Below are 15548 nucleotides of genomic sequence, written 5' to 3' on the forward strand. Positions count from 1 at the left end.
ATGAAGTACCTGTGGTTCAACAATTACTACAATTTTTAGAAAAAAGAGTGCGTGTATTAGAAGCAGTAGAAGCCTCAAAACAAATTAATAGTCGTCAACAACAATTTAAAAAATCTACGTCAATATTTACAGCAACAACTACAGCAGTAGCAAAATGTTATATATGTAAGCTAAATCACGCAATCTATAAATGTCCAACATTTTTAGCATTATCAATTTCCGACAGAATTAAACGTGTAAGTGATTTAAAATTATGCAAAATTTGTTTAAGACAACATTTTAATAAAAAATGCAATATGCGTCCATGTCCTAAATGTAATAAACCTCATAACTCATTGTTACATCTCACTTTTAAATCAAACTCAAATCACATAGAAACTATTAATGACACCGCAGAAATAAATAATATCGTTAATCAAGATAATGATGAACCTAGTACAACAATTAGTGCCCATACGTCCCAAATAAATCATGGTCAAATATTGTTATCGACAGCCGTAGTGCGTGTAATCAATAAAGGAGCGCGCACACCAGATACGTTTCGTTACGTTCCGTCACGTTACGGTACGGAGACGGTCGTAGACGTGACGTGACGGAACGGTGAAAAAGCGCACATTAGATGCGTCTCTTTCCATCTTTTCCTACCTGGAGGAATCGTCACTCTACGTTTGAACTTAGCAGTGTGTGTTTCATCGTGGTCTTAAAGACAATTTTGTTATTTTACTTTATTGTAATTTCACCATGGACTTTTCTTCTGACGAGGAACTCCTTGTAATAGCGAGTATCATAGATGAGGAAGAGAAAAAAGAAAAAAAACGTTTATGGGTCCATAATATAAATTTAAAAAGAGATGAACACGGAGAATTTCATACATTATTTCCAGACCTTCTTCAGGATGAAGCTAAATTTTTTAAATATTTCCGGATGAGTTCGCAAAAATTTTTTGAACTGCTTAAAATGCTGCCGCAACTACAAAAGCAAGATACGAATTTCAGGCGATGTATTCCTCCGGATGAAAGATTAGCAATCACCTTAAAGTAAGTAAACATAGTTTTATTTATTAAACAAAAGCAATTAATATTATTATTATTTATTAAACAGAGTTAAGCATTATTATATTATTAAAAATTACAATACATTTTTTTTTTTTGTAATATAACCCGCAAAGAATTTATTCGTTTAAAAAATTATAAAAAAAAAAATTAAAATATTAAGTAGAATTATTATGAAACATGTATACAATTTAAAGTATATTAATAATTTATATATAATAGAAGTAAAAATTTAGTTATTTAAACAATTAACATAACACTGAGACATTGTTAATTGCCTATGAAAATACCTAAAATAAAATATTTATAAAAGTTTTAAATGTGACATTTTAAAGGTTGTAGTAATTATTTTCTACGCTGTTCACTTCAAAAAACTCTTCATGACCACTCCTAGGATTTTCTGTTATCGATGTTGAATAACCAGTCACGTTTTCATAACTAACACGATTTCCATGATTGGAAAAATCTACTGGTCTACTGGGAGAGGCAGTTGGCGTGATAGTTACTTGATATTCATTAGTAGAGGTGCTTTGAAGTGGCGAAGCAATATTACTATTATTTTCATTAGAAAGATAAGCTTTCATCTCCAAATCAGAGAGTAACGCACTTATTTTGGCCTTTGCTTCAATTTGAAGAATTGGAGGTAGTCTCCTAGTGGTTGCTTCCATAGCAACAAAAAAAGCTTTAATATGATCATTAGGTGATTCTAATTTTACTTTTTTTGAAGCTAAGTATTTTTCCAGAACTTGAGCAGTCGTCGGCTGTTGAAGTGTTTTATTAGTTTTTTTGTTGCTACTCGGAATGCTGTCTTGATATTCGGCTATACTGGAAACAGGCGTTGTGGCTGCTGTTGAAGACGAAGCTGATGAGGAAAATGTGTTCGAATATGCAGAGCTATTATTTGGGACTAATAACTGATCTGAATTCCCAAAAGATAAATTTATTTCGTCATCTTGTGTAAAAATTTCGTTGTTGATCGAATCTGTTGCATTATTTTCGGAAGCTAAATTTGATTTTTGAGCCCTCTCTTTCATGTGTGGTGTTAAAAAAGATAATGTGTCTTCATATCTCCATTTTACACGAGTTTCTGCACTTTGACCACTTACTGTTTTTTTCTTTAAAACGTTTCGCCGAAATTGGTCACGAAGACTGGTCCATCTTTTTTTACATTCCGAGACTAAAATGTCACAAATTTAAGATAATTATTTTTATTATTTCAAGGCTGGAAGGGTTATCTATATTTTTTTTTTTACTCAGGTAAGTTATGTTAGCTATTCGTACAAAAATTATTAATATAGCGAATAATATTTAAAACTAACTTAATATAATATATAACATTAATTACTGTTAATAACTTGAAATAAATATTTAAAATAATATTATTTGATACATTATTTACAATTTAGTATATTTGTATAAACTATCTTATTCTTATTAGATATTTATTATTTATCTATATTCAGTTAAATTTTCTACTTTTTTAAAACTATTTATAGACAGCTAAAATTTTAAAAGTATTTTTTTTTTGAAGTGTCGATAAAAAAATTTTGTCTGCTCAAAAAAGCTTGAAAATTTAATACAAGGTTCCTTATGAGTTGTTCTTATTGTAGTTAAAAAAAAATCGTTAATCATAATTTTTTTTTACAAGCGTTGAAAATTCATAAAATTTGTATTTATATCTACGGTTAAACAATTCAACACTACATTTTACATACGTTTTCCTTCAAATAGCTATAAAGAAAACTCGAAGCGTCATTATAGGAAAAATATTATAAGCATTTCAATTTTATGAAATTGCATAATGATAACGAAAAATTATATTGTAGTTAAAAATGTATAATATGTTCAAATTTTATAGTTAAGAATTGTACATTTAAAACAAGGTTCTGCGTAAATATATTATAATAGGTATATAAATTTATATTATTTGAAAAATACCTATTAGTATCATGTATTGATTTTTTTTAATAAAATAAAAAAACACATAATTTTAAAATCTACATAAGGTAACCTAACCTTTCAAATTATTTTGACCTAAATTTTGCAGATTTTTAGGTTACGGAGACTCTTTTGCAACTATTTCGTTTAGCAATCGGATTGGTGAGTCTACAGTTCGTAAAATAATTTATGATACATGCAGAGCTATATGGGAAGTTTTGCAACCTATCTATATGCCCCAACCGACTGTGGAACAATGGCAACGAGTTGAAGAAAAATTTTGGCGTATCTGGAACTATCCAAATTGCATAGGTGCATTGGACGGAAAACATTGCGTAATTGAAAAACCACCAAAATCAGGCACTATGTATTTTAATTATAAAAAAGAATTTAGCATTGTATTGTTAGCTCTTGTTGATGCAGATTATAAGTTTATAACTGTTGATGTTGGTGCTTACGGAAGAAACAGTGATGGTGGAATTTTTAAATCATCATCTCTAGGGCAAGCCCTTGCTAATGGAAATTTAAATATCCCTCCACCAAAATCGTTACCACTTTCAGACGTAATCGTTCCTCATGTGATTGTTTGCGATGAAGCATTTCCTCTCACTAAAAATACAATGAGACCGTATCCAGGGAAATCACTTGAAAATAATCAAGACAATAAGATCTACAACTACCGCCATTGCCGAGCCAGAAGAGTAGTTGAAAATGCATTCGGTATATTGGCAAAAAAATTTAAAATTTATAATAAAAAATTCAACTTGAAACCAGAGAATATGGATTCAGTTATATTGGCGACGACAGTGTTGCATAATTTTTTGAGGGATGATAAATGTTATTGGCAACCAGGAGAATTGGAAGATACAAATACTCCAGAAGGGTTGAACAATTTTACAGGAGTTGGAGGAAATAATCCAAGAGAAGCTTTTATTATAAGAGACAATTTCAAACAATTTTTCATGTCAGATGTTTCTGTACCGTGGCAGTGGGAAAAAGCGTTTACAACCCGAAGTAATTCTTGAAAACAAATATTACCTTTATTAAAAATTAAATATTTTATAAAATAATATTATTAAGTATATTAAGTATCTAGTATAGTTTTAAAAATAAATTATATACAGCAGTTTTTTTAAGGTAAAACATAATAATTATTAAATAAATCTAATAATATTATAATTTTGGTTAGTGTATACACAATTTTATTTTTTATTTTATTTTTTAAGTCTTACAGCATTTAAACTGTATAGAAGTATGTTAAAATGTTCAATGTTCAATGAAAATAAATTATACTTACCAGAACTTCCCACTGTCTTTGCTATTTCTTCCCATGTATTTTTTAGCAATCGCATATCAGCGTGTCCTTTATCAGTTACATCATAAATAAATGTGTATTTTCGAACGCACTCAATCAAAATTTCGTCTTCCATAATTACAAATTTGTATCACACAGAGAAAAATGATCGAAATTTTGAAGCCGACAAATAGCTGACAAATGGTTTCCGTCGTCCGTCAATTTTGCTCTAAACAGCAACATATCCGTCACATGACGTTTCCAAGACGCAACGCGACGATACGTGTCGTATCCTGTGTGCGCCTGTTCATAAGAACTTATAATATGCAAAGCTTTCCGTTCGACGGAAACCGTGACGTGACGTGACGGAACGTAACGAAACGTATCTGGTGTGCGCGCTCCTTAAAGCGGGTGTTAGTATTTTATGTCGAGCATTATTAGACTCTGGATCGGAAAATAATTTTATACGTGAAGAAATTGCACAAAGTTTAGGCATAAAGCGGACACCTATTAACTGTTCGGTAATTGGTATAGAGGGATCTAAACACGTAGCCACATCGTCTATTACTATACAATTAAAATCACGCGTATCAGATTATCAAACAGACGTCGAATGTATTGTCTTATCAAAACTTACAAATAATATTCCAGTGATACCAATTAATCCATCATCGTTAATTATTCCGGACATTGAATTAGCCGATCCGTCGTTTGTAATACCACAAAGAATTGATATTATTATCGGTGCGTGTTTATTCTACGAAATAATTTGTAATGAGCAACGGCGACCGTCAATTAATGGTCCTATATATCAGAAAACAAAATTAGGATGGATAGTATCGGGACAAGTGAACAAAAATAAACCAAACAAAAATTGTGTATCATTATTTTCATCAAGCGTACAAATAAACAAAAAAATTGAAGAACAAATTGCAAAATTTTGGCGCCTAGAAGAATGTTGCACACAAGAGACTTACACACTTGAAGAAAAGACGTGTCGTAATTATTTTGAGAAAACAACAACTAGAGGTCCTGATGGAAGATTTATTGTACAATTACCGTTTAAAGATACCTTTATTAATTTAGGCGATTCATATACTACAGCATTACGACGATTATTCGCTTTAGAAAAGCGACTAAGTTCAAATTCCCAACTTAAATCCGATTACATAAAATTTATGCGTGAATACCTAGATTTAGGACATATGGAAGTTGTTGAAAATATCGATATTAATAAAAACCAAAATTATTTTTTACCACACCACGCTGTAGTAAAAGAAAGCAGTTTAACCACTAAACTACGTGTCGTTTTCGACGGATCTTGCAAAACTACATCAGAATTAAGTCTTAATGATGTCCTATTAAAGGGACCAAATATACAACAAGAATTAGTTTGCATATTAGCTAGATTCCGTACTCATCAATATGCATTGTCAGCTGATATATCGAAAATGTATAGGCAAATATGGATCGAGCCTAAGCATAGGTATTATCAAATGATAATCTGGCGTGAAGAGGTTAACCAGCCAATTAAGATTTATCAGCTCAAAACTGTTACCTATGGTACAACCCCGGCGTCATATTTGTCAACTGCATGTTTGACAAAATTAGCAGATGAAGAAATGCACACGTATCCAGTAGCATGCAATGCAATTAAAACAGATTTTTGCGTAGATGATTACCTCGGCGGCGCAGCAACTATATCAGACGCCGTATTATTACGCGATCAATTAATAAATGTATTAAAACATGCGGGTTTTGAACTAAGAAAGTGGACTTCAAACGAACCCGAATTATTATCTAATATATCTAATATCGATAATGTACACATGCAGGTACTCGATAATGAACACTGTAGTATAATAAAAATATTGGGTTTATATTGGAACACCTCACTAGATATTTTTCAATATAAGGTTAATGACCTCACGACGGATAATACGCGTATTACTAAACGAAACGTATTGTCAACAATAGCAACGATATTTGATCCATTAGGTCTTATCGGTCCGGTAGTTACACAAGCAAAATTAATTATGCAATCATTATGGCAATTACATTTAGATTGGGATGAACCATTACCAGAAATACATGCTAATGATTGGGTTAATTTTAAATCAAATTTGCAATACGTAAATCAATTAAAAATACCTCGCAAGATTATTAAATACAAAGACGTTATTAGTGTCCAAATACATGGTTTTGCTGACGCCTCAATTAAAGCTTACGGAGCATGTATTTATATAAGATCAGTTTCAAGCACGGGCGAATGCGATATTCAATTATTATGCGCTAAATCCAGAGTAGCGCCTCTAAAAGCTATTTCATTGCCTCGACTAGAATTATGTGCTGTTTTATTATTAGCTCGTTTGGCAAACAAATTTGTTCCCAAACTTAATATTGAAATCGAGAGAAAATATTATTGGACGGACTCTTCTATTGCTCTTTCATGGATATCATCATCATCAACCAAATGGAGTACCTTTGTAGCTCATCGTGTCGGAGAGATCCAAGACCTCACAAATATATCGGAATGGGGACATGTAACAACTATATCTAACCCAGCTGATATAATATCGCGAGGTTGCACACCGCAACAATTATATGATGACGTTCTATGGTGGAGTGGACCTGACTGGCTAAAGTCTAAAGCAATTAATTGGCCAACATTTGATCGTGCACATTTTGCTGCAGCAGATAACATACCTGAGCAAAGGCGAACAACTACGACATTACATTCAGCAGCACATTACGACGATTTTATAATAAATCGATTTTCGTCGCTATCGAAATTAATCAGAGTCGTTGCACTCATCTATCGATTTATTCACAACGTAAAATTATACAAATTTGATAAAAACACGATTGTCAAAGGTAAATTAATTCGCGCAATAACGGCAGAAGAATACACAAAGGCTCGTATTGTTTTGATTAAAATAGTACAACTACAACACTGGTCACACGAAATACAATGTATACAAAATAAAATATCGATACCGAGTAAAAGCAATCTTTGTCAACTACGTCCATATATAGATGAAACCGGTATTTTACGTATAGGCGGTCGATTAAGAAATGCTATCGCATTAAATACTTTCCAACGTAATCCGATATTATTACCGCATCGAAGTGTATTTACCAGATTAATATTTGAATACGAGCATCGTAAAATTATGCATGGTGGCCCTCAAGCCCTTTTAGCTGCTGTTCGCACAACATATTGGCCTATAAACGGCAGACATATCGCGCGGAGCGTTGTACATAAATGCATACCATGTTTTAGATTAAAGCCAGTTGTATTTCAACCGATAATGGGCGACTTACCTAAAGATCGCGTAACAATAAGTCGGCCCTTTTCAAAATGTGGTATAGATTATGCAGGTCCTCTAATGATTAAAACTAGTCTACGGCGTAATTCTCCGCTTATTAAAGGTTACATATGCGTTTTTATTTGCTTTGCAACAAAGGCCATTCATATTGAATTAGTCGGCGATCTTACAACAGAGTCATTCCTAAACGCATTGCGTAGATTTGTAAGTCGACGAGGTATTGTTTCTGATATCTATTCCGATAATGCTACAAATTTTGTTGGCGCCAATAATCGTTTACGTGAAATTTATGATCTACTATATTCAGAAAAAAATCAATCCATATTTAATAATGCCACAGCCGATATCGGAATAAAATGGCATTTTATACCACCACGTTCCCCTAACTTCGGCGGTCTATGGGAGGCTGCTATTAAATCAATCAAACATCATCTTTATCGAACATTAGGTAATGCATCCTTAACGTACGAAGAATTAAATACAATTTTAATACGAATTGAAGCGTGTCTAAATTCTAGACCAATAACACCTCTCTCAACAGATCCGTCAGATTTATCATATCTCACACCAGGGCATTTTTTAATCGGTGAATCGCTTATCGCTATTCCTGAACCTGACTTAAGTAATACATCTACCAACCGCTTAAATAGATGGCAACAAATGTCGCGTTTAACACAACAAATATGGTCACAATGGTCAAAACAATATTTGAATCAACTTCAGGAGACTAAGAAGTGGAAGCAGAACAAAGGCAGGTCAATCAAAGTAGGCACAGTAGTCTTGGTACGCGAAGATAACTTACCCCCCCTCCAATGGCGTATGGCTAGAGTCAAAGAAGTACATCAAGGAGGTGATGGCGAAATCAGAGTAGCTACGGTAGCTGGTCAAGGTTGGGAATGTAAAAGAAGCATCCGCAAATTATGTCCATTACCTTTTGACAATAATTAATAAAATATATCTATTGTAAATTCCATTTATTTGTAAAATATTATGTCATATGTATTTAATTATTAAATTATTCGAATTATATTATTATTTATTTTATTTTATTTGTTTGTTGATATTTCAAATTTTCAACATATTATAAAACATTCTTATTATATTGTATAATTGTATTTATATTTATTGTATTATTATTATTTATTCGTTTATTTATTTATTTATTTTATTATTATTATTTTTTTTTTTTTTTTGAAACGAATCGTTCCAAGGCGGCCGGTATGTTAAGGCTTCAAACACCAGATATTGGTCATTTTGTATTATGTCTTTTCAATTGTATTTTGTAATATTTATATGTCTACAATGATTATTGTTATATCTGTAGTCTCTGTAATAATCTAATAATCTTATCGACTATCTTTTCTGCACTATCCGAGTTCAGTCGCAATTACATTGTCACATGATGAACACGCTAGTGCGAGTGACTCACATTATATATTATTATTATACAGTCAATATATTAAAAGTGCATTTTAATTAATTTAACAATATCCTAATTAATACAGTCCACAACAAGTCGAAACAGATTTAATATTTTAAAGCTAACAATATTAAATTACATTTATTTTAAGTGTAGTAAATAGGTATATGAAAAAGGAATGATTGCATACTTACAATCAGTGGCGTATCCAGGATTTTTCTTCGGGGAGGCTATCATTTTTTTCATAGCAGTGGTTTACCTAGGTTCTTCCATAAGTTTAACGTGCAGATGCCGAAGTATTATTAATATATAACAAACACAAAAATGCTATGACAATTTAAAATCAGTAAAAATAAAATTTAAGACTTTTGTAACTTTTTCATAGACCATAGACCATTAAAATAATTTCTTCAATTTTCTTAAAATTTTGGGGAGGATTGCAGCTACCTCAGCCCCTCCGCCCGCTACACCACTGCTTACAATAATATAAATAACCGTTTATCAGTATTTTAATTATTTTAACTTTTATAATTTAAATTTAAATTTTTCTGATTGATAATGCACATTTTTGCAATATAATTTCTCCATCTATTTTGTTGGTAAGCTCTCTCTCAATGCATGCTAAATAGCATGCTTAGATTAGATATCTTGGTAAATCTTTCTTGAACCATAGTACCATAATGGCGTGTAACCAATTTTTCAATCTACTCATAGCTGAGAAGATGCATTCACACGTTGAAAAAGAAATTGGAATTGTTATTTCCGCTTAAACTAATTTATAGACATTTGGAAACGAATTTTGATTATATTGGTTTTTCAAGTCCTGAAATTCAAAGTTGGCTGGTAGGCTATTCTTTAACCCTTACATTTCTGCTGATAAACTAGGTGTTGATAATTTCGAAATATCCTGATAGGTATATCAAATAATGAACAGATGAATATTTCAAAAGATATGACCATGTAACATGTAAGTATGTAATAAATATTTAAAGTTACCTAGTGTAGTAAGTTATTTTTTATCAAATGCATACACCTTTTAAGTGTTTATAAAACACAAACTATTGTATTCATCCATATAAAAAAAGTTCACCGATTTTTGCCAGCAAGCTCTGAGCTTTCTTCAGAAAATAGTTTTTCTAAATTTATAATTATTATTCCATCAATTATTATACATTAAACATAATTTTGTAACCAACTGTGAACCGTAAGATAAGATAATATGGTTTTTTGTTATAAAATGGTTGTTTATTATTTTATGTTTAGACAAAAACTGAAACGTGCATTAATTATACAATACATTTTTAATCGTGAATTTGTGAACTAAGTATTGTCTTATTGTAATGGGAAAAAAATTCCAACTCAATAAATCATAATGATTATCAAATAATTAGTGAAATACTGAAATAAATTATAAATTTTACAAGGAACTATAAAATAAAAACTATTTACATCAAATATTGAAACACGCATTTTTTTATTTTGACGTCTGGTGTGATTTGATTACATTCTAAGGCCCCAAGTCCCCCGATATCCGCCTAAGCAGAGTAATTTAAAATTTTCATCCTCCATCTCTATCGGGTATTCAACGCAGTCTAGTGGTGATCTGTTTATGTGTTTTGTTTTCAATTAACTGATAACACAGAAAAAGTGTCTACACCTTATCAATGAACCTTGGCCATTTATTAGTAAGCAACGTAGTTATCACGAATCCGTGATCGTGAATCGTGGTATTTAGTATTTACTATTTACTAATTTACTATATTATATTATTTAGTACTTAGTATTTACACAGTATAATATTGCGTAGTATCAATTCATTCTCTGTTACTTATAATCTATATACTAGTTTTAAATTGTAGTATACTTGTCTATGAATAATATCTATATACCTAATATGATTAACAATACTGTCAATAGTGTCAATACTGATGCAGTTTTGCGTGAGCATAATACATATTATTGTAAATTGTAAAATTCAAATTATTATCTATAGTTTTAATTCTATTAGTAACATTATGTAGACTCTGAGGAATATTAGACATTTAGAACAGAATTACCTTTTTTTAGTAGAAATGTTAATTTTGTTGTGGTTATCTAATTTCACTGAAGAACTGAACGGTAATCGCACTGCATAAAATGCACTTGTCGACAATATATTTGCAACGAATATTGTCCTTGGACACGGAAAGGCAAGGACAGGCATTTTTGTAAGCCAACAACTACGTAATACAAATTATTGGAAACTAATAATGTACTTTTCATTGAAAGTAAAGTGATAATAGGAACAATGTTAATGCAAGTATTAGTGGTAGGCTATTCCTAGAAACAACTACACATTTGAATAAACTGTCATGGCTAATGTCCAAGTAGTGACCGTCAGAAATATTGCCCGCCACCGATATTTAGTCTATTTGATCATATGGCTATGCATTCTTTTTCCAGGTGAAATTTTAACAGTCTACTACCCAGTTGACAATTTTACATTTAAACTTATAACTATATTTATAACTGTTTCAGTGTTATATTTCAAGATTTCTGATCGACCTGTACCTGATAATAAGACTGTAAACATATCTGAAAACTTTGCACTCAAGTATAAAAGAACGGTGTCCAGAATCGATTATAATGAACTCACTAGAGTGTGCAATCCTCCCCACATGATCAAACGTGGCGGTGAAGGAGATATTGGTATTTTATAGATATAGCAATACAATGTATAGTATACAATGGCTTACTTAACTATTCTATTATGTATGTTTATAGGATTGCTAAATAATAGTATTACACTTCAAGGAGTAATAATACTGACTAGACATGGAGATCGCGGGCCAATGAACCATGTTCGGAACATGGCTGATATAGACTGCAGTATGGAACCTGATCAGGAATACAATGGTTATACAAAATTCTTACAAAACATATTCTTCAACATGTCATTACAGTTTTTAGGTCCTTTTCATGGATACCCATTATATCCACCACAGAACAATTGTTCAATAAGTCAACTCACCCCGATTGGTGTGTCTCAAATGCTTAAGCTTGGACGAACCTTACGTTCTGTGTACCACCCTTTGCTTAGTGTTTCTAATTCTGATGATATAATAATATATAGCACAAAGTATAGACGTACATTCCAAAGTGCACTGGCCTTTATGTATGCAATTTTGTCACCAGATGTATTATCCAAAGTCACATTCAAGGAAAGTGATAGTTACAGTTATTGTTTTGATCATTGTGCCTGTTTTAATGTTAATAATTTGCAAATGAAAATAAAACAGTCATCTGCAAAACGGTTAAAGAGCCGTAGAGTAGTAGAAAAAATGCTCAAACGTATACATAATATAGTACATCTGATGTCCAGTAGTGTACGGGTAGACCCTTACTTACTTAGAGATTCTATTATGACATATGTATGCCATGGAGCACCATTGCCTTGCTATCAGGATGATTGTATAACACATGAAAATGTAAAGCAGCTTTTTAACTACATAGACTGGGACTTGGAACGTTATGCTAAACATGGACTGTTGCGAAAATTTGGACTTCTAAAGTCATATGGTTTTGCACTGAATATTGCCATGAACTTGTTGAAAATGGTATCTGAAAGTAAACCTCGTCTAGTCCTATACTCGGGTCATGACTTGACCGCTCAGTACCTATTAGCTGCCTTTGGAGTTCTCAATGCTCAAACCATGTCGCCACATTATGCTTCCCGCCTTGTGTTTGAGGTGTATCGAAACAATACGTTTGACACCACTTATCCCGGCAGAGACTTTTACTTTAGAGTAATTTTCAATGGCAAAGATGTAACTCAATCGGTGGCTTTTTGTAAAAACCGTGCAGGTAGCTGGACAGACTCGTCAATTTATCTATGTCCAATAGAGTATGCTATTAGGTTCATACATGACGATTATTTTACCACTTTCAATGCTTCCAACTATAAAGAAGCATGTGGTACTCGTTCTTGATTTGTAAATCACATTATATTATTATACCCTTCTTTTGTTAAAAAAGCGCTTAACTGAATTCACAAAAAATATTGTTTTATATGTATTTTTATTGCTGAAAAGAAACAATAAATATTGTTTTCTGTTGCCTACCGTTATACTATGATCTTTGATCAATTCACTAAATCTGCTTTTACATACACTACCGCTACTTACTTAAAAATAATGTTAAATTGTAAATTAAATTATCAGAGCATTATTATATGTGATAATTGTTTAGTGTACCTATTAGTGTAATTATTATAGCTACAAAAATTACTATAATTATTAATTATAATGTAATGTAATCTAGCTGCATTACAATATTACTTAATAATATAATATACATATGTTAATATTGTTAATTCTAGTCACACATGGTCTTTCTATTAATTGTTTTACTTTATCTATTTTATTATGTATATTATTTTAAGTATTAATGTTATATACAATTATTATATTATTATTAATTATATTGTTTATTTAAACTTTTTATTTATTAAGATGTTTATCAAAAAAAACATTTGTTTTTTTTTAGCCATGTAACATAAATGTGAGAAATGTTGAGTACCTATTACTGGTAAATATATATATTATTTAAATTTACATTTTTGTTTAGACAATAAATTAGTAGTTTATTATATTATATAATCATTAGACAACATATTTTAACAAGGTTGTAATGAATAGTTTGTATTTAATGTGTTTGAGTACCTAAATACTTAATTAATATAATAAAAAAGTGTTTAAATTTTCGTAATTGAATTAGATAATCGTTTGAAAGGGGCTTGCTTAACTAATTAACTAATTATTATGGGGAAAGAAATCCGAAATGTTAATGAAGGGAAAAATGGGGATGTAGAAACAAAATAGATGGAATTTTTGGTGGCCAAAGCCGACTGGAAAAAAATTCAGGGGCAGAAATGCAGCATAATATGCTGCTCCCATACGCATTTTAACTCATTTATTACGTACATTAACATGACATTCGCGTAGTTACTTAGAATATTGCTTATGTAAGTTATTCTCCTTTAAACCGGTCAATATCAAATCTCCTATAAAATATTTAATATTAAAATAATATAATTACTTAAAATGTTCATTTTTTATAGTTATGAATTGAAAATATAATACAAAATTGCTCTTAGTGTTGAAATTTAAAAAGATTATTCGTGAGAACTTGACATTTCTAAGTATATAATATAATATATTATTATATTTTACTACATAATATATGAAATGAAATTTTGAAAATATTTGCTTATTTATACCGTATTACTAATAGGTAAAATTAAATGAAATACAAATTTTTCCTTGCAAATCGTAAATTGCACTAACTCGTCACTGCGTTAACATGAAAAAAAAAAATTATATTTTACAATCTACAGTGTACAGTACAAAACGACTGGTCCTGGTTCAAAATAATTATTAATTATCTTAACACATTGAAAATTATATCACGTATTGAAATTTGAAAGTGTTAATATACATTTTTGGGTCAACATCAATAATATTAAAGATCTTCCTTTATGAATTATAACAATGAAATAATATTTTAAATTTGTTAAAGACTAGTATTATAGTGGTATAGTGTGGTATAACACGCATTCCTGTTTTCCGCTGGTTTTGTTAGATTTTTTTTTTTTGATATTATTAAAAAAAATATATATAATAATTTTAAACTTTTGATTACTGAAATTATTAATTAAATAAATCCAATTTTCTACCTCGAGGCTCGACGTTTAGGTTGAAGCTATGTCATATGATTGGCATAATATAAAAAAAACACATATTTGAACAACTTTACTATAATACGTTTATTGGTCCGTCTAAAATTTAAAATATTAAAATTAAAATAAATGAATAAATAAGAATGTGAATATAATTAATTTTTCAAATTCAATAGTACGAAACATGATAGAAATATTTATGTTTGGTACTTTTTTATGTTAAAGTGTCGGTTCTGTAGTTTTGTTTAAGGTAATTCAGCTAACTATTCTTATAAAATATATTAGTCATTCACGTTCACGTCCATAACCTCACTCATCGTAAATGATAAATAGTCATAAATAATGCACAAAAGGAAATAATATTTATCTTTAAGGCGTAGGTATCTAATTCGAATATCTACTATACGCCTTACTGCTATATAGTATTCAGGACAATTCATCAAGCATGCTCATTCCGTTAATAATGAATTCATTTAAATTCCGATTCGTAGAATATTTAAGTACTCGTATACTTAAGGACTATATTTTCAATAAATTAGAATTATATACCATTAAAAAAAGTGTACTGTACTCCTGCTGCAAAACTTATTTTATCAAAATATAAGAACCGATATTTTTAAACCGATAATTTTTTTTGAACTAAATCAAAAACCATACGAGTATATTCTGAATTATTAAAATGTACCTACTTATATATTAAAAATATAATACTCTAAAAAAATTAAATATAATATTTAATGTTGGAATATTGAATCTTGTAGACATTTATTATACGCGAGTACTAACTAGGAAACTGATT

At 30.4% G+C, this 15548-nt stretch overlaps 2 protein-coding genes across 4 annotated transcripts; both read left to right on the forward strand.

The window, feature by feature from the left end:
• Positions 1-247: 247 nt before the first annotated feature.
• Positions 248-8561, forward strand: LOC126552731 (uncharacterized). The gene is made up of 4 exons (XM_050207588.1): positions 248-1037; positions 3100-4004; positions 4726-5028; positions 5371-8561. Exons 1-4 carry the CDS (start codon positions 742-744, stop codon positions 8559-8561), a joined length of 4695 nt encoding a protein of 1564 aa, XP_050063545.1. The 5' UTR covers positions 248-741.
• A 2198-nt stretch (positions 8562-10759) lies between these two features.
• On the forward strand, positions 10760-13625 carry LOC114129388 (2-phosphoxylose phosphatase 1). Of its 3 annotated transcripts, none has more exons than XM_027994108.2 (4): positions 10760-11240; positions 11302-11475; positions 11551-11721; positions 11797-13625. In XM_027994108.2, exons 2-4 carry the CDS (start codon positions 11385-11387, stop codon positions 12999-13001), a joined length of 1467 nt encoding a protein of 488 aa, XP_027849909.1. In that variant the 5' UTR covers positions 10760-11240; positions 11302-11384; the 3' UTR covers positions 13002-13625. The 3 variants fall into 3 exon arrangements, with proteins under 3 accessions (XP_027849909.1, XP_027849910.1, XP_050053107.1); XM_027994109.2 differs by having other exon boundaries at positions 10780-10973; positions 11101-11475; XM_050197150.1 differs by having other exon boundaries at positions 10780-11475.
• Positions 13626-15548: the final 1923 nt, after the last annotated feature.

This window comes from Aphis gossypii, chromosome 1 (genome assembly GCF_020184175.1).
Source record: "Aphis gossypii isolate Hap1 chromosome 1, ASM2018417v2, whole genome shotgun sequence".
NCBI classification, from domain to species: Eukaryota; Metazoa; Arthropoda; class Insecta; order Hemiptera; family Aphididae; genus Aphis; species Aphis gossypii.

Coding starts and splice junctions, on each gene's coding strand:
- LOC126552731 (XM_050207588.1), top strand. CDS start 742: ATGGACTTTTCTTCTGACGAGGAACTCCTTGTAATAGCGAGTATCATA. Junction 4,005..4,725: donor AAAAGCGTTTACAACCCGAA/GTAATTCTTGAA, acceptor GAGCATTATTAG/ACTCTGGATCGGAAAATAAT. Junction 5,029..5,370: donor AAGAATTGATATTATTATCG/GTGCGTGTTTAT, acceptor TTATTAATTTAG/GCGATTCATATACTACAGCA.
- LOC114129388 (XM_027994108.2), top strand. CDS start 11,385: ATGGCTAATGTCCAAGTAGTGACCGTCAGAAATATTGCCCGCCACCGA. Junction 11,476..11,550: donor GCTATGCATTCTTTTTCCAG/GTGAAATTTTAA, acceptor TAACTGTTTCAG/TGTTATATTTCAAGATTTCT. Junction 11,722..11,796: donor TGGCGGTGAAGGAGATATTG/GTATTTTATAGA, acceptor GTATGTTTATAG/GATTGCTAAATAATAGTATT.